This window comes from Fusarium oxysporum, chromosome II (assembly GCF_013085055.1).
Source record: "Fusarium oxysporum Fo47 chromosome II, complete sequence".
Classification (NCBI taxonomy): domain Eukaryota; kingdom Fungi; phylum Ascomycota; class Sordariomycetes; order Hypocreales; family Nectriaceae; genus Fusarium; species Fusarium oxysporum.
The window spans coordinates 3,317,753-3,338,514 of record NC_072841.1 but is presented as its reverse complement, the minus strand read 5'-3'; the positions used below and the strand labels follow the sequence as shown (position 1 = coordinate 3,338,514).

The following is a 20,762-nucleotide window of genomic DNA, read 5'->3' as shown; positions in this document are numbered from 1 at the left end:
TCCATCGAGGTCCAGCTAGCAGCATCCCTTGTCAAGCCACTCAACACAGGGGAGCATCGAGATGCGTGTTTCATTATCAGGCTGAGGTCGAAGGCCTAGTCTGTCTTTTCCCAGCCGACCTGCTGATAATTGACCCGCACCGCACACCCTTAGACGTGCGTCCAACAAACCATTATCACGAAGTCCAGCTCTGGTGGCTGAAAATAGGCCTATAGCATGGGTCTCTTCCGAGACTTGTCACATTGCTGGCAATAAGGCTCTCAGATTATCTTTTGACTCTTCCTCGATTGCTTCTCGAGAGAAATTGAGCAGACCAACAAATGGAGGAGCAACCAGACTTGACTGTCTCTGTGGACCTTGGCACGACGTTCACGGGCGAGTAGCGGTCTCGCCAATACCAAATATGAGCTAATCTGTGCTAGGTGTCGCCTGGATGAGGCATGGAATCCCAATCCAGGTCGTCAACGACTGGCCGGGAAGCGACGATAGAGGCGATCGAAAGGTCCCCACGACAATCGTATACAACGCGGATGGAAGCATCTCATCTTGGGGATTCATGTGTGCTGACGATGACCACGATACGAGCAAGACACGTCGGGGCTTCTTCAAGATCTTTCTAGATCCAGAGACCCTCGACGCAGCACAGCACCAGCGTCTAAGCAACGTCCCGCAAAGCACTACCCAGGCTCGCCAATTCGTGACAGATTATCTGAAGCAGATATATGCGCATGTCAAAGATAGCATAGAAATGCGCATGGGTATAAAACACGTCGGTGGATGGGACCGTATGGCTGTGCTGTTCCTCTTCAGTGCGCCCACGACGTGGACGAGTATGGCTATCATCAACACCTTCAAAGGCGCAATTCACGATGCTGGATTCGGAACTGGAGGCCCAAAACACTCAGCATTGGTTGATCTCACAGAGTCCGAGGCCGCAGCCGTGGCAACTCTCAAAACTGGAGCTATAAGCCTCAAGGAAAACAGCGTATTTCTGACCGTCGACGCGGGTGGTGGCACAACAGACCTCGCTCTGATGCGAGCCACTTCCACAAACTCAAGCTTTCCACAGCTTTCTCAAGTCGCTGCCGTCAGCGGTGTAGGTGTTGGCTCATCACTTATTGATCGCGCATTCGCAAGACTTGTCTCGCAAAGAATGGCCGCGAATCCCGACTTCAAGCTTCCGGCTGATTTTGCAGCACGCATGGCTCGAAGCCAAGGATTTAAGAGCGTCAAGCACAAGTTTGGCGAAAAAGTATACATGCAACCAGTATACAAAATTTTGATGGAGGGTGTAGGATACGATGTGAGCCACGAAGGCCTCGGAGTTCAAGATGGACGCATGCTTTTTACTAAGTCAGTTACTGTCCCACTACTAAAAACGTATTCTCCATGTCGACTTACCAAGTATGATTGATCCGTTGCAGGCGAGACATTCAAGCCCTCTTCGATGTCCATATCGAAGCAATCATGGCCCGAATTCACAAGCGACTTGACTGGTTGGCCGAAAAAGGCCTTTCAAAACAAGTGGTAAGGCGCTCCGGTTTGAAGCTCGACCAAAGCTCATTGCGTATACAGGAGTATGTGATTCTTTCCGGTGGGCTGGGTAGTTCAGCCTACGTCCGTGAGGTTCTCCAGGAACACTTGACCAAGCTGCAACATCCAAATGCTCGAAATCTCCTTGTTATACCCTCCCAAGACCCACAACTTGTCGTCGCTCGTGGAGTTCTCGAGAACAAGCGACAAAGGATGGAGTCGGGGAATAAATCCGTGCTCAGCACTTGGATTGCTCGAGCGAGCTACGGCGTAATCGTTCAGGAGGTCTATATGCCTGCACAGCACTTCGATGAAGAAATTCGACAAGATCCGTGGGACCCAAGTGTGAAGTGGGCGACTAATCAGATCCAATGGTTGATCAAAAAGGTATGCTTAAGACCTTTCTTTTCGCTCACAGACTGGGTTGACGAAAGATCACAGGGAGATACCGTCAACCCAGACTCTCCGTTGGTCAAACGATTCGAAATCAGGCTGAAAGATGGAGACACTACACGAGCTTGGGACGCAGAAATTGTGGTGTCCAACAACGAGGCCGAATGGCTCCCTCGAAGCCTTAAACAAGCCGGCGTTATGAGATTTTGTTCTGTAAAGAGCAACCTCGCTGGCATCGAACAACGCCAGCTCGTCCTCAAAGAAAAGCAAGGAACTTGTTTCCGGCGTGGACACAAGTTCTACATTTGTAGGTTCGATATTCGAGTTATTGTAGCTCCAGCAGACCTGAGATTTGAGCTCTGGTTTGGGGGGACGAAGTTCTCTGGCAATCACCAGCCTATCTCGGTCCAATGGGATGCAGCTAAAGGTTGAGAGAATAGGTGACGAAGATGGAACAAAGTGAGTAGCTTCACTCTAAACCACGAAACGCTGAGGAGATACCCCGGCTGCAGATGAAATACGTATGTACATTGATATATCCTCAGATGATCAGCGCCTTATAATCATAAACTATCCTGACCATTCTCCAAAAAAAACGCCTTTGTCGTGATTTCGACTTGCCCGACAATGAAACAGCATTGCCACCCTTCCTTCCTCCTTTTCAAAACTTCAACACTCTTTGAGCAAATTCTCATTACAATGGCTTGTAAACACGCGCTGAAATGCCGTTCATGTTGGCCTCTTAAAAGGATGCGCTTCAGTGTTGAGAACCCATTCGTCAAGGCTAATGACGTTAGGCTCTGAAAAGAGTAGATAATAGTACTTGAGAGTCTCGGAAATCCAGAAACTCTCCATCTCGTCCTTCAGATTGTTCTCTGTGGCCGTCACGTCTTCGATGGCGCTGTTGGCGAATTCGGTGCGAGTAGCAGCAATTGTAGCCTGGAACATCTTCCAACCCTTATCCATCCAGGTAGTATCGCCAGTAATGCGATACATGTACCAAACAGATTCAATCGCCTCAGGTCTGTATCTTTATGTTAGTAGAGGCAATAAACACATTACAAATGCAAACTTACCGAAGGATGTAATTCCGGTTCATTATATCGGTGTAGCCTGGAGGTAGTCTTTCTCTTTGAATCCTCGACTTGACGTACTCCTCGTGCGTCACGGGCCTTTCCAGGGGTACGTCATCAGAAGCAGCAACTTGTTCTGCGTTTCTGACGGCATCAAAGCTGTCTACAGTGACAGGCTTCGGCGCGATGGTCTTTTCCGTTGTATCTTGGACAGCAGCGGGTTTGTTTTCTAGCTCGACTTGAGCAGGCTTGGCTTTCTCCGAATCAGTCTTGCCCAAATCTGCCTTTTCTGCTTCGGTCTTTTCAGACCCGTCCTTATTCAGCCCAATTTTCTGCTTGAGTGAATCGGGGAGCGTTGATCCAAACTCCGAGTCGTCCTCTTCCATACTCCTATCCAGCTCAGGCATCGGTATACCTGCCCGCTTGACCACCTTCGGGGGATTAACGACAGGCTCCGGTCCCTTGTTTGAATTATCGGGCTTGTTTTGTTGGGCAGCGGCGGGAGCAGCTCCTTCTGCGAGTTTTCTCTGGGCCTCGCCGTCTGACCATTTCCGGAACTCACTATCGCGCCATTCTCTGTTAGGGTCGAGATCCTCATACCAACTCTCTTCACTGAAAGCACACTTTTCCAGGGCAGGGCAAGCGACCAGATGAGCATATTCAGGCATTATACCGGTAGCCGTTGACTGATATGCCCACACGCAACCATCAGTGAGCTTTTTGGCCTTGTCGATATCCCCATCACGGCCAAAGATCTTACCGCCTAGTCCATACATGCCTCCAACGAAGCATGCAAGATGAGCCATATCGTAGGTCTTGGTCCATTCTGAGTCACCCCGGCTAGAAGTCGTCAACTTTCCAGTGAAAAACACATCCCAGCCGTCGTCTTTGATCATAGGTCGATAAAGCAACCATTCATTAATCGCGTCGATAGTGTTCTCGTACAGCGGGCGATACTTGGGTTCCAGACCATTCAAGAGCAAATATTGCTAAGTTACGTCAGACAAAATTATTACGAAGAATGATGACGGAGCAACATACCTTGGGGAAATACTCGTAGGCTGAATCTTGGGCACCTCCCATGTGGAAATGTCCATAGTTAGGGCTACTGGAAACGAGACCCTGAGGCTTGCAATCCCAGTCTGCCGAAGATCCATCTGCAGTAAGAGGGGGCGCCTGTTGAGCCCCAGGTCGAGCTGGTATCTGATCACCCGCGTTGGTTGCCTCATCAGTATCTACAGGAACATCGCGGCGTTGGAGCTTGTCCTCCCAACGACTATCAGCTTGAGGGAGCTGTGCGGGAGAGGCTACATCTCCGCCCAGTTTCGTGGGATCAAATCCTTCAGGTTCCTTAGTCAGGTCGGCAGAATTGACTTGCTCCCGGGCCTCCTGGCTGAGGCTTTCAGTCCGAGTGGCAGCGGTCCTGTTACATCCAGAGGCATCGATGCGTTCGGGGAAAAGTCCTGGAATATCAGTACCCGCTGCTTGCATCTCAATCAAGGCATCGGTGATACGATCAACAGCATCATAGTATTTGTTGGTACCCGTCAATTGAGCGAGGCGAGTGAACTCCATAGACAGAGTTCCAAGCTCAGCGATTCCAACAGTGCTCGCTCGGTGGGGTTGTGAAGCATAAGGCTCATGCCATCGATAATATAATAGGGGCATGCGGTTAGGCGTATCAAAGACGCCCATGAGGACCTCCGCAAGTTCGACGGCCTTATCCAGCAGAATCTTATACTGGCCAGAGGGTCCACCACTAACATCGTACGCAGCGATAAGGCCACCCAAGTAACGAATGGTAGTTTCAAAAACGGGAATGTCGTTACGTTCAGAATAAGTGAAGTCGACATTGGCGACGGCCTTGGCGGCTTCATCAAACTCCTCTTGCATACCAGCGATCCAAAGAGTATCAAGCGAATCGATGAGTGTCGCACCCCAGCCACAAAAAGTGTCGCGATACTTCATAGAAGCAGGCTTGAGTTCATCATGTGGGAATGCGAATTTACGATAACCAGTCCAGGCACGTTCAATCTCTGCCTTGACACGTTTCAGTCGATCCAACCGAGTGGTGCTTGTCTGTACGTCCTCAGGTTGGAAGTCGAACTGGATTCTGTTGATACTGGGAGCTGTGCCTGTTGGGACTGGCCTGATTGACTCAGGGGGGATAGGGAAGTTCTCCTTGGGCTTGGTCCAGTGAACTTTGGATCCATCAACGTTGACATCGGGAATATCAGGGTTGTCGGCCTGCTTAGGAGGGTCCTTAAAGTGAACATCAGGAATCTGTGGTGTACTTTGCTCGGCTGGCTTCTTGTGCTCTTCCTTCTTGTCATCTGGCAGCGCAGCGTCCCCAACAGAGATAGGTTTATCGACGACAGGCTTCTCTTCTGCAAGTGTATCGACTTTCTCTGCAACCTTCTCTGGCACAGTTGGCCCGTCTTGAGGTACAGCTGGTTTGGGTTTATTGGCGGCGTTGGAATCCTGCTCGGAATCGGGAAGCTGGACGGGTGGCGGTACGACAGGCGGTTCAAAGGCTTCTTTCGAGCCCTGCACTGGGTCAGAAGCTGGCTGGCTCGGTTGCTTCACCGTTTCGAAGTGAGGAGATTGTGACCATGAATTTTGCATGAATCGATACAGCAGGAAGACCATGACCACAGCGACTATGGCATAAAATCGTCCACGCCGACGAAGTGGAAGCATTGCGACGGGTCGTTGCTCGCCGAGGCGAGGCTTGGGGGCGGGGGCGATTAAGGCTTAGGTAGAAGATTCAATTCGGACTGCGCCCTGCTATAAAGCGACGCGAGGTTTCGCTAGAGGGGTCGCTTGATCTATGTCGTCAAAGACTCTGGTGTCGCCTGCGGTACTGAGCGCAGCATTCCGTCTGGTACCAGACCAACTTGAACTGGCTTTCTTGTGCTTCCTTCTTTGTGTCAGGTTAGCCAAAAGAAGAAAACAAATAAGTCAAACTCCGACAAGAAAGCGACGCAAAAGAGATGCAGATGGAGAAGACAAACAAGATAGCGAACGTTAGGGTGTCGGGGAACAAAGACAAGAAAGGACAGTCCCAAAGTGAGAGCTAGTAGAGGAAGGAGCCCGCCCTCCACCGGCCTGACCATCTGTCTTGGCGAGGCCAGGAGAAACCACATTTCAGTGGCATTGGTTGGCCAAGATGAGGTAACGTCAGGGGCTTTATGGAGTCTAGCGTATACCCCTGGTGCTAACTTTAGCATCATCGCAGGGTCTTCCCGTTGCATTCCTGCAAGTTTAAGGCTCATCAATGAACTCGTGGCGGATTGACATTGACTGTGAGTACATACCTATTTACTGGTATATGCTCATATAATGCGTATTTTTGGCTTTAGAATAATGTAGCTATCAATGAATAACTCAGTGAGCATATCCCTGGGTTCTACTACCTTGATACTGCATCTGATAATGAGTTAAGTTCCTGATAATTAACTCGAAGCTACGCGGTACTGTTCAGTACCTAGATGCGAAACCGACCCTTTCCATTTACTTCCCCTCGGCTCTGAGTATTGACATGTGTTTGTTAGAATCAGGATTAGTTTGTTTGGCTGTGCTCCGTAACTTAATTGCGTTTAAACTACCACCCAAAAATTTCTCACACGTGCATCCATTCCCAAACTGGTCAACCTGGTCCTCGGTCTCAACGGGGCCGTTACCGCGCCGCTTAAGCTCCGTGTTCTAGATTTAACGGAGCCTCGACCTCCGATATCAGATTCGGGATGTCCACTTCTATTTCTTATTCACCCTTAAGAATCTAAGATCAATTTAGGATTTAATAATCATATCGACGCATTGTCGTCGTATAGTCGACGAGGTGGGGTTTGATATTTCACATGAACGGAACGGAGAAGATATCAAGCTACAAAAGATGTCGCATCAATACTTAATTCAGCATACTGCGTAGAGTTTATTGGGTTCGATCCTACAATCTTATACAACCTAATTGATCTCCAGCCCTGAAATATATATCTCTCCTTCATAACATAAAGCGTTACTATTGGGTGCAATGCTTTGTATGAGGGAGCTTATAGGGTAAGCCTCTAGCTGTTAGCTCGTAGCTTCTTTTCAACAGAGAAAGCCAACTGCAGTTATGTGTCCCTACTGAGAGAACAAACGAAGTATTAAGTCATCATTGATAAGAATGATTAATCCCCACATGAGAATCTTCGCTGTCTGAGTAAACCTGTATCCTGGTGATCCAACCACTTGATATATCATTGACTTGGGTCTTGTATCTGCGACTGTCAAGGAAGAGCCTGAGACGGAAGTTCTAGCAATAAAGCAGCCCCAAGAACATGCAGATAATCTTGCACCGGGCGTTTTGTAATTGAAGGTTCATTGGAGGGTAAGTTGTTGTCAACGTCAAACAATCCAAGACGTTTGCCGCCTATTTTCATCCCCCTTCGAAGCAACTGAAAGCCCATAAAATGTCAGGATGTCGCCCTTGAGAACCTTCTCAGAAGGATGTAATAGACTCGTTGATGATTTTTTTTATTTCGACTGGTCCTATCAAATTAGAGAACGAATATAGTAAGGTCAGGAATAATGTTAATGATGCCTTATTCACTGTAGATCAACGGACCACACATGGTAATACCTCACGCGCTATCCGTCATAAAAAGAGCAAGACACTTCTAAGATTGAATGAGAGGATTGGATAAAGCATCCACATGTCTAACTTGAAGGCTCGGTCTCAGATTTTCACCAATTCTTACTGAGTGGGCCGAGAAGAGGCAAGTGATGAAGCAAATCAAGGCAAGGACACTATAAATTGGCCTGGCATACCAACCCCACCCCCTTCTGAGGTGACCATCAACATGGAATGGACCAGTAATGCAACTCAAAATGTTGTGGAGTATCGAGAGAAAGAGATTGCGAGCATGGCAGATGTTGCACCCCTCTATAGAACCATCAACATATGAATTCGGACTCACAGTGCTCAGCGAGGGACTAAAGAACTAGTGTAGAGAAGATTTGGGCTTGTTGCTTGAATCTCACTATTATACAGATAAAATTCAATAGAGGCAGCAACTTTTAACAATTGCCTCTTTCCCCTGTGGCTTAGTTGGCTAAAGCGTCCGACTGTTATTAAATAGGCAATCGGGAGATCGGAAGTTCGAGCCTTCCCGGGGGAGACAACCTCTTCTTTTGCAAGTGATTCTGGCATTAAGTAATACGACATTCTTATAAGAACATTTTTATTTTTAATATTTTCTTTTTTTAACTTAAACCCAAATTAGCAAAATTGTAAAATAATTTAAAAAGGAGTTTTTAACTATTTTAGTTTTATAAGAATTATATTAATATAAATAATCTGCTATATTAAACAATAATACTTAGTAGTAATAGCTCTTAGTCGCCAAGTTTAGCAGACACTTATATTATTAAAAGCCATGGCGATCCTTGCTTTTTATTTAACCTAAGAGTCAGAGAATATGGTTTTATATATTTGCGCCGCAACAGCAATGTATAACTATTACAACAAGCTCTAGGCACTAGAACTTTAAGATCTACATTCAGTATTCCCGCAAGTTTCACAGCCATAAAACTGAGAAGTCTGTACAGGTAGGACTCGACCGGACAGTTCTTCCAGTGCGACTCACATTCACCAGCTCTTGGCATATAGTAGATAGAGGTCATCAAGTTTCAGAGGTCAGATAAGTCTAGGTATCATACAGATCTTCCAGCCCCTCGGCCAAATACTGCTCCTCCCACTTTTCAAGTCTATGTTTTCAGGATAAGCCAAGTTTTCCATTTTAACCCTTGATCATGCTCCATCTTTCATTATAATTCTCTCCCTTTACCTTCGGGGCATGCCACGTCCACGGCCCCGCAGAGCACGCTGCGCAGCACCCGGCGGCAGCTGACCAGGAGCCTGAGGCTTAGCACTCTCCTCGTTGCGGATAGTCTCGTCGACTCCAAGGATGAGGCAGCTGGCCTCGGTGGCAGCCTGGATAGCGTTGATCTTGACAAGAGCGGGCTCCCAGACAAATTGCTCCATCATGTCAGTAACGCCCTCGTTCTGGAAATCAACACCAGCCCATGTCTGACCCCTTCGGTGCGCAACACGGAGCTTGTTGAGAATATCAGTGGCATCGAAACCAGCGTTGTCGCAAAGCTGGCGAGGGATGATCTCAAGAGCCTTGGCAAAAGACTTGATAATAGCTTGCTGCTTGGTGGAGATGTTCTTATCAGCGAACTGGTGAAGGTATGCTGAAACTTCCATCTCGGCAGCACCGCCGCCACCGACAATGAGATGGTTTCGGATGGCACGCTTAACGATCATGATGGCATCGTGCAGGGATCGCTCAACCTCAGCAATAAACTGCTCAGCACCACCACGGAGGACGAGGGTGCAAGTCTTGGCCTCGGGACAGTCCTCGAAAAAGTTGAAACGCTCACCACCGATCTGGCGCTCCTCGAACTTGCCGCAGGTACCCAGATGCTCGGGCAGAATATCGGAGCATGTTGATTGAACAACAGCACCAGTAGCCTGGACAACACGCTCCATATCATCAGCAGCCACACGACCAGCACAGAAGACATCTCGATCAGCGAAGAATTGTGTGGCCAGGTCACCAATGGGCAGTTTGCTGAGCACAACCTTAGCACCAGTCTTGTAGACTGCCTCAAGCTTCTTGTAGATAATCTGCCACTCCGCATCGACGATTGCCTGGTACTCAGAAACCTGCTCAACACGGACCTCGGCGTTGTCCTTCTCGGCCTTGAGCTCCAGCTCGACGTTCAGGCATACGATCTTGGGTTGCTCGAAAGATTTTGGTTGTTGTTCGAAACCGGCATAGGAAAAGGTCTTCTTGAAGGCGACACCGTTAACGAAGAGTGAGTCGGTCAGGGAACCACCAGGGATCTTCTTGATGCCGATGAGCTTCTCGTTGAGGTCGTCCTGGTCAAGGGACAAGACAGCATCGACAACCACTAAAATCAGTTAGCTCGACGACCAAGCATATGCATATTGGGTGCTTGCGTACTCTTGGTGAAGAATGTAGTATTTCTCTTGATCAGCTTGCTTGTCATGGCAGTAGAAGCCAGCTTGATAAGAGTATCACGGCGGTTGCCCTCGTTTGTGCTAACAGCAACCTCCTTGATCTTGTTGACAGCCATCTGAGATGCCCTCCTCAGACCCTTAATGATAATCTGAGAGCTAACACCCTGCTCAACGTGCTCCTTGACCTCCTTCAGGATCTCACCGGCGAGGACAACGACTGATGTGGTTCCATCACCGACTTCGGCGTCTTGCGATCGAGCAATATCGACGAGAATTCTTGCGGCGGGGTGGACGATATCGAGAAGCTTTGACCAGTTAGCAAAGAACTGGAAGTGAATGAACATTTTATCGAGCGCTTCGAACCTTCATCACGGTGGCGCCGTCGTTGGTGATAGTTTGTCGGCCATTCTCATCAACCATCAAAAGGTCACCGCCGTAAGGACCTAGAGTGGACTTGATTGTAGCCTGGACGGCGAGACAGGCATTGATGTTGGAGATGATCTGTCCCTTGCCCTGGGAAGTATCGGTTCCTGTAAGAAGGCGCTATGGTCAGTTATCTATTGCGATCATATTTGTTGCCGTTGCGTCGTGTTTATATCGTCTTCCTTTGGAGATGCCCCCTTAGAATTCGAGGGGTGAAGCGGGCTGGCGGTGGGGTAAAACGGACCTTCCTTGAGGACGATAATCGTCGGCGTTTGGCCTCCGAAGGACATCTTGACGATAATTGATTGACCCGAATCTGAATAGCAGAGGTTATAGCCGTGTATAAAGTATGTACAGGCTTAAGTTTCGCTCCGTCGTCGGTTGGTGGGGGGAGGGAAACACGTTGGCGGGTTCAAAGTGGGAGGAGCTTGTGATGAGTGGAAGCTTCCAAAAAAATGTGGCAGCCTTCCACTTTCTCGCTTTCTCATCATGCCTTGCCCCAGTCGTGCACGGGCCACTTTGTATAGGAGTTAAGGGTCTTGTCTCGACCAATCAGGTTATTGCTTTTGATTCGACAACCAGCTTCGTATCAGCTCATAACTTACAACTTCAAGTAGGGTACTAAACCATATATAAACCACAGTGTCACATTGTCTCCTATACGTCAATATCCAGGCCATCTAACAAAGCTTTAGTTGTCAGCCGTGGTTTCTACCCAAACTCCACTCCTGGCATAGACTAACAAAAAGATATCCACAAAGGACAAAAATAACACCAGGTTTTAAAAGAAACTCCCCCGGGAAGGCTCGAACTTCCGATCTCCCGATTGTCAGTTGATAACAGTCGGACGCTTTAGCCAACTAAGCCACAGGGGAGAAGCTGATTGGTTGAGCAGACACCTTCGTGATGGGATCTATGGTGATCTGATTTGGGATAGACATGGTAGACGCCTTGTTACTTATTTACTTATTCTTTTAGTCACAAGCGGCCGAAAACCTGTTTTCTGTAGGTATCCTTGCCAAGATTCCTAGCCAAAGGAGAGCAGTGATGTTTTCGGCGTCTGATGGTGTTTGTGGGTTAAGGGAACAGTGGAAAGTCGAGACCAATAGACACAAGCTGAATCTTAGTATTTATATGCGAAACGCCAAGCTCATGCTCATCGATAGAGAAATGTGATTATATCCAGGAGCGCCCGCTTAATGCTTCAATTCAAAAGGACAGCATCACAAAGTCACCTCTGACTACCCCCCTGCCCCCTCAAAGCCAACATCATACAAACCCCTTTCCTTATGTACAAGCCCGTGATTGTCTGCGCCAACACCGACATCCACGCCTATGCCATCCATATCATCCGTCCCGTCCATCACATTATCATCATCTTGATGTTCTATCAACATCTCCAAATCTCTGTCCACGACATCAGGACCAACATCTTCAGTCGCATTGAGCAATGCTTGGAAGTCAGCGGGCGAATGATATTGATCAAAGGGGCCAAGGTCATGAGAAGCTTCGTTGATGATCTGCGGGTCGATGGGTTGGTATACATTGTGATCATGTGGGTGGTGGCCAGTAGGAGGATCTTGGAGCATGGGACTGTGCGAGTGAAGTGTATGTTCCATTGTGCTGCCTTGAAGAGCGTGAGGAGGTGCAATGAGAGAGATATCGGCTGGGTTAGCATAAGGACTTGGTGAATGGTCGTGATCTGGACTCTGGTGGGAAATTGTCGGTATCATGTTGTGATCTTGCAGTGGTAACATTTGGGTAGGAGCAGGACTCGTCGGTTGCGCATGGTGGTCACCTGTATTTGCACCCCCTCTCCTTCCTCCCGCAGGATTATTCGATGAGGCTGCTTTTCTCGCGCCGCCAGGGTTAGGTGTCTTGCCTAGCTCTTTGCACTCCACACAACTGCGAATAACGTCGCTGACTGTTTCTTTGATACGGCTCCAGTGGTACTTCTCTGCAATAGTAGCGGTAGTTTTGTTGATACCCCCGTGCTGCTGAACATGAACTTGACGAGCAATATCAAACTGACGGGCAGGATCGGATATAACTTCCTTATCCTTGAGCATGAGCTTGTCTCCGTCGAGAAGCTTATAGTGCGTCGCTGCGCTGCGGAGCCTGCTTTTCTCAGCGCGGTCAGCGCCGTTCGGGTACTCGCCGTACTTGAGGTAGAACTTGATCTTGTCGAAACGCTCTTCACTCACGAGTTCCTCGCTTTCGCGCGGTGACAGATCCCGCCCATAGATGATAGCATCAATCAGCTGATTGGGATAGCTGCGAAGGTTTCCACAGCCCTTGACTCGACCGATGCGCTTGAAGCCGAGCGCATCCCAAATACGGCATGATGCAACGTTGGTCTCGTACACCAGATTGAAGACGCTATACGTATAACCCAACTTAGGTGCCCAGTCAAGGTAAGCCTCACCCATGAGACGACCGACACCACGGTTACGCGAGGCATCTGTGACAAGGAAACCGGCGTTGCACACATGGCTGCTGCGGCCGGGATAGTTAGGCTTGATATAGAAGCTGCCGAGACATTCCCGGGACCAATCTTTGCCTTCTACAACATCCTCAGCACGTTCAACATCTCCAAGGAGCATGATAGCGCCAAAGTTCTGGAACCAGTAGGAACCGAACTTGTCGGCGGCGAAGGGATCCATCATGGGATATGTATCGCCGCCTTCAATTTCCTTGTTGATCTGGTCACATAAGTAGGCGATCAGCGACTCGGGAACCTGATGTTTCGAGGAAAACGGAACAATAGTGGCCACGGTCTGGCGATCACGGAGCGTGACCTGCCTAGGGGTCATCTCGGCCGGAAGGCCGGGGTTGTTCGGATCCGGATACGGAGGCTGACCGGAGACTCGGTAGATAGTGGGGCTCGCTGGATCATCCAGCATGGCTGGCATATTGTTGGATGAAACCCTTATGCGGGGTTAACGTGAAGAAGAGAGAGGAAGCAGAAGAATAATTTAATTGGAGGACAAGTTTTTATCCCTATTGACCAGATTGTTAGCCTTATAATTCTTGTCACTTACGAATCTATCTTCGCAGTCTCAGGGTGATGTCGTCTTACACCAAACAAACACCCTCAAGACTGAAAAGTGCAGAATGAGAGAAAAAGTATAAAGTGGTGCATACCAATTCAGGTGTCAGGAAAGGCCGAGACAGTTTAATAAGAACAGCTCGGCTCAAAAGCTAAACTATTACGGGAGACTCCTTTGTTGTGGAGTGCTCTCTCAAATCCCGATTTCGCACCGAAATCTCTATCAAGATCTCTCGAGTTCTAGGCGGACCGTATTGAAATCCACTACTGTAGGTGTGTTGTGGCCTGTAAAAACTGCCTGCTGCGTTTCAATGCACTGTTGGGTGGGTGGTGGCCTGGATCCTTGACTGAAAAGGGCGCGCCCTGGACAGTCCAGGGACCTCCACAGGGAACTACCTAATTAACAGTGACCGAAGACGCTGTAGGGCTCAGTGATAGCCCCAGTATATTCAGTGCTCCGCTCTGTAATAAGGTGTAGTGCAGCGTGCGTAATGCTTGTATTTTTTTTTGTAGTGCTGTGATGTGATGTTCGTTGTGACTGTGCTGAAATGTTCGTTGGTGATGAGGGGAAATGCGCAGGCTTCAGAGGAAGCCCCGAAAATTTCATGGAGGCGGGGCGTGCATCTGGAGAAAACAAAAGCCACTGAGAATCCAAGGCCATGTTAAACTTAAAAAAAAAGCCGGGGTCAATTGTTTATCCGTAGTTATCGCCGTGATCGGCCTTGATATGATGCCAATGATAACAATTTGATAGCTTATAACTGATACATAACAATGCATTTTTATATATTCATTCCAGCTTACATCGCTTTCATACTCTATCCCTCCCTTAGGCTATTATACATCTCAATATTGTACACAGCTTTTCTACTGCTTACCGCTCTTGATATCGGCCTCGATCGCCTCGGCCGCATTCTTTAGTCCTGACAACTGATCCTCAATGTTCGCTAGCCTAAAATCCTGTGCTGATTCGGCTGGCTTAATCTCGGACTGAACATCGGTTACTACCTCTGGTGCAGCGGGTTGCTCAGGAGGTGAAGTGGCTGCGTCGGAGGCAATAGGCTGTTCAGGCGATGAGGTGGTAGACTTAGCCTGAGCCTCAACCACGACCTCAGGGGAGGATGTTTGCTCAGCCACTACTCCAGGAGCAGCAGCCTGCACAGGAGACTCAGGGCCGGAGCTAGCGGGTTCCTCAGGCAATGCAGACAGCGCCTGAGCGGCAACCTCCTTTGCAGCTCCTAGGGCAGCCTCTCCCATCATGTCAACCATCTCGCTCTCGGTAACCTCAAGCTCGTCACCGTAGAGCCCCTCCCTTAAGATCTTCTGTTCCTCCTCATTGAATCCCTCAAGGTTGTGTTGCATCTGTCCCATGACATTCTTGCGCTCAGCAAGAGCAGCCTTCTTCTCGCGGTTCATGTGCTGTACGATATCAGGAGAATTTTCCCACGTCGCCATGTTCTTCTTCTTAGCATCTGCCATACGTCGCTGTTGACCTCTTTGACCAGCTCGGCCTAGGACACCACCAACAACAGCCATCGCTCGCAGACTACCCATGCATTAGTAACGGAAATGATTAATGCTGATAGAAGTTCTTACCTGTCATCGTTAGCAGGAATGGTATAAGTCACCCATGATGGGTCTACGTTGGTATCAATAACGCCAATCGTAGGAATGCTCTTAAGACCGCACTCATAAAGAAGGGTATAGTTCTCAAGGGGGTTCAAGCAAACAACCAGATCAGGCATCAGCGGTCGAGCCGAACCTCTGTAGGACTCAAACCCGGGGAGTTCCTGGTCCTTGTGGTCCACAACCTTTGTTCCGGCCATCTTCAGAATAACATCTCGATTGGTGATGGCCCCAGGGGTCCACTTGGTGAACAGATGACAAGCACCAGCCATCTCAGCAGCCTGAGTAACAATCTCCATCTGACCCTTGCGGTTTCCTACGAAGAGAATGAGGCCAGCCTTGTATGCTACCTCCTCCACCACACGGGCCGCACGTCGCAGGTGTGCTGCGGTCGTTTCCAGAGAGATGATGTGAACACCTTGTCGCACGCCGTAGATGTATCGAGAGTTCGCGGGGTTCCAGAGCGAAGTCTTGTGTCCAATATGTGTTTGTGAAGCCATCAACATCTCTAGAGTGATATCCTCAGGTCCAGGGGGGTTGTTGACAAGCTCAGTGGGAATATATCGCTTCTCCAGCTTTGAACCGAGACTCCGTGTGTTGGCCTGAATTCTTTGCCATTCCTTATACTGCTGAGCAGGCGTCGCAGGTACCGCCGAGTTTGAGTTGGAGTGAGGTGTTGTCCAAGCAGCACCCCTGTGCTCGTGCGCCGAGTTAGTCCTGAGAGAAAGAATACCGTCCTGCACAATTCGCTGCTTCTTTCGTGCCGCTGAGACAATCTTCGGAGGCGCAACAGCGGCCTGGGTTGTCTTCCACTCTTCGGATGTGGTCTCAGTCTTTGTGGTGACCTGAGTGGACATTTGCCGGGCGAGGGACCTGGAGATGGGAGACGCCAATGTGTGGCGGCCTGAACATGTCAGTTGTGTATTTGAATGAATTAGAGCTCAGTTGACTCACAATGCCGCACGGGGGCGTTCCTCAGGATCATGGCGAAGGCTTGGAGACTGCTCGGTTATCGTGGTGGTCGTTCGACTGTACCAAAATTTGGCTATGGCCGATGAATCGGGTGGAGGGATTTTCCGGGCCGACTAATATCCTCCCACTACGACTCATCACAACTTTCCAAACCAACGATCCTGAAACTAGCAATCAGACATACTTTACTGACAAAGAAAATTTATTGGCATTGAATTAGTCTTGCAAGGTTAATCTCTACTGTGAAAAGCTACTTTCTCTTTCTGAATATCTACACTAAACAGCCCCCCACCTCCACCTTCATCATGTCATTACGAAGAACAGCAGATGACGCCTTTACCGACTGGTGAGTCTGGCGATGGTAAAGACACCAATGATAGTGACGGCCAATGTGACAATTGCGCCAGGAAGTATGAGCTCGTTCGGTACACCAGCAATAAGCTGTTCGGGGCCTTGTGCGTGTGTATGTGCCGCACGGCCCTTTCGTCTCCGTACGGGTTCATCCTCGTCATCCTCATCTTCTGAATCGTCATCTTCCTCTTCGGGCCACCACTTACGCCGCTCTCGTAGACCGGCCCCGGTTGAGACTGATGGTGTAGCAGGGGCCCCAAATACAGGTGGCTTCTCAGGATCATGGACAAATAGATCGACCTTATCATGATGAGCTTGACGAGCAAGAATGACAGCCTCGAGAAGGTCATGGTCGGCTGTGATAGAGATAGAGTCTCCTTCATCATCCAAAAAGCTCATTGCAAAACCTGGGCCGACAATCTTGCCGTCAGACACAGGAGGCACACCACCAATGCTGTCTGCCTCCGCACCAAGCTTGGAGGCAACAGCGTTGACGAAAACTTCAATGCCTTCTGTTGCAGTGACCTTGAGACGGTGCACTCGGCCAGATGGAGCCTTGAATTTGAAGGGGAAAGGGAGCTCTTCTGGTAATTGATGTTCAAGAACATCGGGAAGAACAGAACGTGGAGGTGACTCCATGCCAACATGAGATGCCGAATCACCAGGAGCGAGACTATCGTTGATACCTCGGTGCATGTCAGGCGAGGTCAGGCGAGAACCCAGATTGGTGTGGTGTGCCGCACTACCCTCTCCAGACATCATGGACTCTGTCTCAGCGTCGAGCGACAGCCAAAACTTGTTCCATGCTGGACCCTCATCGTTGGTGTTTGACATGGCGTTGATTTGGTCGAGTGTAGCATATGTTAGCTTGAGAACGTCGACCATGCCGACGATCTCACCGCCATCATTCATGACAGGGAGGTTTAGGTAGTGACCATCTGAAAACATATTAGCGGCATCTTACTAAATTTTCCTAAACAACTCACCGTGCATCTTGCGGAGAGCCGCCTGGAGGGTCATGTCCATGGGTGCAAAGTCGGGGTGAGGGGTCATGACACGCACAACACTGCAGTTGGCGGGGTCAAGACCAGGTGCAATAACTCGAAGAACGACATCCTTGCTGGTGAAAATACCCGTAATAGCTCCTTGATCCTGAACAAGGACAGCGGTTGTACGGTTCTCCTTCATAAGCTGAGCAGCTTCCTTGACCGAGGTTCGCACGCTCACGGTGGTGGGGGGCACACCGTTGAGCACGGTCTCCAAAGTAGGCCCAGACATCTTGCTGCGCAGAGCTTCGACATATTGGATGATCTGCTGGGGTTGAGTCGAGCCCAGTTCAGACTGGACGCCCTCAAGCGCATCGTAAAGCTTTCTGGAGGACGAGTAGGCACGCTCTAGCTTCTCCATGGCATCGTAGAAGCACTTGGTAATATCCAACACACCCGAAATATCCTGGTTCTCGTCCATAACTGGCAGATGTCGGAAACCCTTTCGGACCATGAGATCCAGGGCATCGGTAGCACTGGTATCGGTTCGAGCGCAAAGAGGGTTCTTCGTCATAATCTCAGCGATAGTAATAGCGGAAGCCTTTGCTCCAGCTCCCACAACTCGGAACGCAAGATCCTTTGCGGTGAAAATACCAGCAATTCGATCGTCATCGTCAGTTACTAGAACACAATCCTCGCGTTTTGCGGCCATCAGCTGGGCAGCCTCGGAGACGGTGGTGCCAGGCTTGATCTGTAAGGCCTGACTGGGCTTCAATGCGAGGACAGTTCCAGGAGGAGCCTTTCGTGAATGGCGAGCCCGGCTGGTAAGATGCTTCTTCTTGGAGAGGTCATTTTCGAGCTTCTTTCGGATGGCCTGAGGTGGAGGTTAGTAACCTGGTATATTGTAATTCGAAGCCTTTCGAGGTATATATCGCAGTCGTAAGGGTATATCATGACGAACCTCATCACGCTTGCTCTGCTTTTGACGACTCGCGCTGACCGCAGATCCAGTCTCAGTAGGCGGTGAGGGTTCGAGGACCGGACGAGGGATGCTTGAACCACCGCTGGGACTGTTGGTGAAAGGAACCGCGCCACGGCCCTGGTTGCGAGTGGGCGTTCCTCTATAAGTGTTTCCCGACATGATAGCGGTAGATGGAACGAAGACGAGACGAGGATTCGGTCCGGCTTGTCGTCACAGCCAAAGGCAGAATACGTACGATTGCTGGCGTTATCTGTTTCGCTGTATGCAAAAGAGGGTCGGCGGCAAGGGAAATGCAATAGAAAAAGGTGAGTTTATGCCCCGGATGGAGGAAACCTAGGAAAATCAAGGATCAGCCAATCGCAGTGGACGAGATATTCTGCAGGCTGGAGGAAATCGGGTGATTTTGTTCGAGGTGAGTGACTCTCCAAGCTCCCAGGATGTTGGTACCTCCCGCCCGCCTCTTGGCCTGGCCCATGTGCTTTCAGGGTTGTTGTGGTAACTCTTAGTGGTTATTGACTCAGGAGCGCTTACTATCCAATCAGATGTTGATTGAAACCGTTTCACCGACTTGATCCGACAACGTCTCTAATAAATAAAACGAAGCTCTTAGACATACATGATCGAGGGCCAGACCGAAAAGGAAAAGAATCATTTCAAGTGGAATACTACTCTATATGCATGCTCTTCCCAGTAATGACCCGCATCTGATCGTATCTGACTTACATATAGTTCGTCAGAAGGATCCATTACATCCAGCCAGCACATCATGGGCCCGTGCTATATATTATGTGTCGATTTTTATTCCATGCTCACACACGAACTAGTAGCCTTATTGGACATATTAAGACCATATGAACATTCCGTTTCCGTACAAGCAAATTGTTTCCTCTTCTCTTGAGCAGTTCCCAGAGACTATACATATCAAAACCCATCTTTTGCTGGCCGCAGGTATCCGACCATAGTATCGTAGTCCCACATCTCAAGCATCCTTCCCAACTTCGGTTCCTTCACTCCGAGCCACGGAGTCGACGGCCAATAGTCGACGCCACTGAAGTGTCCTTCTTCTTGGGAAATTTCTTGTACATCATGCTGAGAAAAGTGGCCATGTTCTCCGAGCCTCCAATGTAGTCGAGTGTGTCCTCGATTGTTCTCTTCCACTCAACATCGAGGTTTCCTTTCACAGCCCCCTCCAATAGTTCTGTCACGACGACAGCCATCTCCATGCCGCCAACACAGGTGTTGCCGAAATCATCTGCAATGGGCACACGACTACCACTCATGCCTCGGAGAGTCGCTGGCTTAACGGGGTCACACGGTTGGAGAGTTGAGAACCGAACGAGGGATGTTTCCTCAGCCATTTCAATCTCTTGGGTGGTCTCAGTAGTTAAGAAGGTTGACTGGTCCTCCGTGTCCGTGCTGGACAGTGTTTGCTGGCTGGACAGAGCCTGTTCCTCAACGTCTGGTTCGATGACGATCATGCGAGGGCCGGGGTATGTCTGAATGCACTGGAGCGGAAAGTATACACCCGCCCATGGCGCAGTGTTACCAGACTCCGGATTGTAGCCTTGGTTCCGAGCTAGAGATCGGCAGAATTCCAGATTCTTGCAGTTCATGAGGTTCTCACGTTCGTCTTGGGTGAGATCGAAAGCATCCTCGTTGCCATACAGCTGTAGCGCGCGTAGATATCCAGTATAAGAGACAGTTTGCACGACGAGGGGGCATTTGAGGCGTTGGTGAAATGAAGTTTCATAGATGCTGTCACGCTGGCGCTCTATAGTTTCGCATTTGTCGAACACAATGACGCCGGAGTTCTTGGTCGTTGTGTCTGAGTCGGCGGTCATGGTTGAGTGAATGTGAAGTGATTGAGTCAAGGAGTGGCTGTGCTTTGGTTCGATAATGAAGATTTAAGAAGAAGACGAGAGATGAGAACATTTAGCCTGACATCGGAAGAAAGAAGTTGAGAAAGGACAGAGAGACGAAGTTCTGAAGGAAGTCTCATCGGTGGTTACTTGGCAGGGTAGGTGCCCAGTCTTGCACTGGCAGCTATTGCCAACTGCCGACTGCCGACTGCCAAAGTGCCTGTTCGCTCCTGCCCAAGTTTGTAAATGGACACACATGCCCAGTTTACCTAGGGGAGTGATTTCCAACATTGACATCGTACCTACCTACATAGTACGCTTCTATGAAGGGAGGCACGATCTCAATAACCCAATTTATTTCAGGCCAAACATTGTGGTGTACCTTAGGTAAGGTACCTTATTTAAGGTAAGGTCTAGCAGGACTTTAATACTACTCTATTTGTAAGATCGTTAAGAATATTACTCTTCACCTTCACTTTTCA

The 20,762-nt window shown here is 49.2% G+C and overlaps 7 protein-coding genes and 2 non-coding genes across 9 annotated transcripts; 2 read left to right on the top strand and 7 right to left on the bottom strand.

The window, feature by feature from the left end:
* Positions 1–433: 433 nt before the first annotated feature.
* On the top strand, positions 434–2,360 carry FOBCDRAFT_257287 (uncharacterized protein; the record flags this gene model as incomplete). The annotated part of the gene is made up of 3 exons (XM_059611200.1): positions 434–1,353; positions 1,425–1,920; positions 1,975–2,360. 3 exons carry the CDS (start codon positions 434–436, stop codon positions 2,356–2,358), a joined length of 1,800 nt encoding a protein of 599 aa, XP_059464182.1.
* Positions 2,361–6,118, bottom strand: FOBCDRAFT_315823 (glycosyl hydrolase family 47-domain-containing protein). Its single transcript, XM_031173940.3, has 3 exons — positions 4,041–6,118; positions 3,003–3,988; positions 2,361–2,950 (listed from the first exon to the last, which is right to left on the bottom strand). Exons 1-3 carry the CDS (start codon positions 5,697–5,699, stop codon positions 2,656–2,658), a joined length of 2,940 nt encoding a protein of 979 aa, XP_031050725.2. The 5' UTR covers positions 5,700–6,118; the 3' UTR covers positions 2,361–2,655.
* A 1,958-nt stretch (positions 6,119–8,076) lies between these two features.
* Positions 8,077–8,161, top strand: FOBCDRAFT_t53. The gene has a single exon. It is a non-coding gene; the product is annotated as a tRNA-Asn (tRNA).
* A 441-nt stretch (positions 8,162–8,602) lies between these two features.
* Positions 8,603–10,899, bottom strand: FOBCDRAFT_215349 (chaperonin Cpn60/TCP-1 family). Its single transcript, XM_031173938.3, has 4 exons — positions 10,700–10,899; positions 10,396–10,562; positions 10,016–10,337; positions 8,603–9,962 (listed from the first exon to the last, which is right to left on the bottom strand). The coding sequence occupies exons 1-4, from the start codon at positions 10,743–10,745 to the stop codon at positions 8,827–8,829; spliced, it is 1,671 nt and encodes a 556-aa protein (XP_031050723.1). The 5' UTR covers positions 10,746–10,899; the 3' UTR covers positions 8,603–8,826.
* Positions 10,900–11,246: 347 nt separating this feature from the next.
* On the bottom strand, positions 11,247–11,330 carry FOBCDRAFT_t46. Its single transcript has one exon. It is a non-coding gene; the product is annotated as a tRNA-Asn (tRNA).
* A 305-nt stretch (positions 11,331–11,635) lies between these two features.
* FOBCDRAFT_288575 (uncharacterized protein) lies at positions 11,636–13,481 on the bottom strand. Its single transcript, XM_054703391.2, has one exon. The coding sequence runs from the start codon at positions 13,365–13,367 to the stop codon at positions 11,697–11,699; it is 1,671 nt and encodes a 556-aa protein (XP_054559366.1). The 5' UTR covers positions 13,368–13,481; the 3' UTR covers positions 11,636–11,696.
* Positions 13,482–14,266: 785 nt separating this feature from the next.
* Positions 14,267–16,145, bottom strand: FOBCDRAFT_315820 (ribosomal protein S2, flavodoxin-like domain-containing protein). The gene is made up of 3 exons (XM_059611981.1): positions 16,085–16,145; positions 15,101–16,034; positions 14,267–15,050 (listed from the first exon to the last, which is right to left on the bottom strand). The coding sequence occupies exons 1-3, from the start codon at positions 16,113–16,115 to the stop codon at positions 14,372–14,374; spliced, it is 1,644 nt and encodes a 547-aa protein (XP_059466786.1). The 5' UTR covers positions 16,116–16,145; the 3' UTR covers positions 14,267–14,371.
* A 142-nt stretch (positions 16,146–16,287) lies between these two features.
* On the bottom strand, positions 16,288–18,838 carry FOBCDRAFT_248158 (uncharacterized protein). Its single transcript, XM_031173933.3, has 3 exons — positions 18,401–18,838; positions 17,440–18,313; positions 16,288–17,391 (listed from the first exon to the last, which is right to left on the bottom strand). The coding sequence occupies exons 1-3, from the start codon at positions 18,578–18,580 to the stop codon at positions 16,439–16,441; spliced, it is 2,007 nt and encodes a 668-aa protein (XP_031050718.3). The 5' UTR covers positions 18,581–18,838; the 3' UTR covers positions 16,288–16,438.
* A 240-nt stretch (positions 18,839–19,078) lies between these two features.
* On the bottom strand, positions 19,079–20,641 carry FOBCDRAFT_215341 (uncharacterized protein). The gene has a single exon (XM_031173932.3). The coding sequence runs from the start codon at positions 20,260–20,262 to the stop codon at positions 19,429–19,431; it is 834 nt and encodes a 277-aa protein (XP_031050717.2). The 5' UTR covers positions 20,263–20,641; the 3' UTR covers positions 19,079–19,428.
* Between the last annotated feature and the right edge of the window lie 121 nt (positions 20,642–20,762).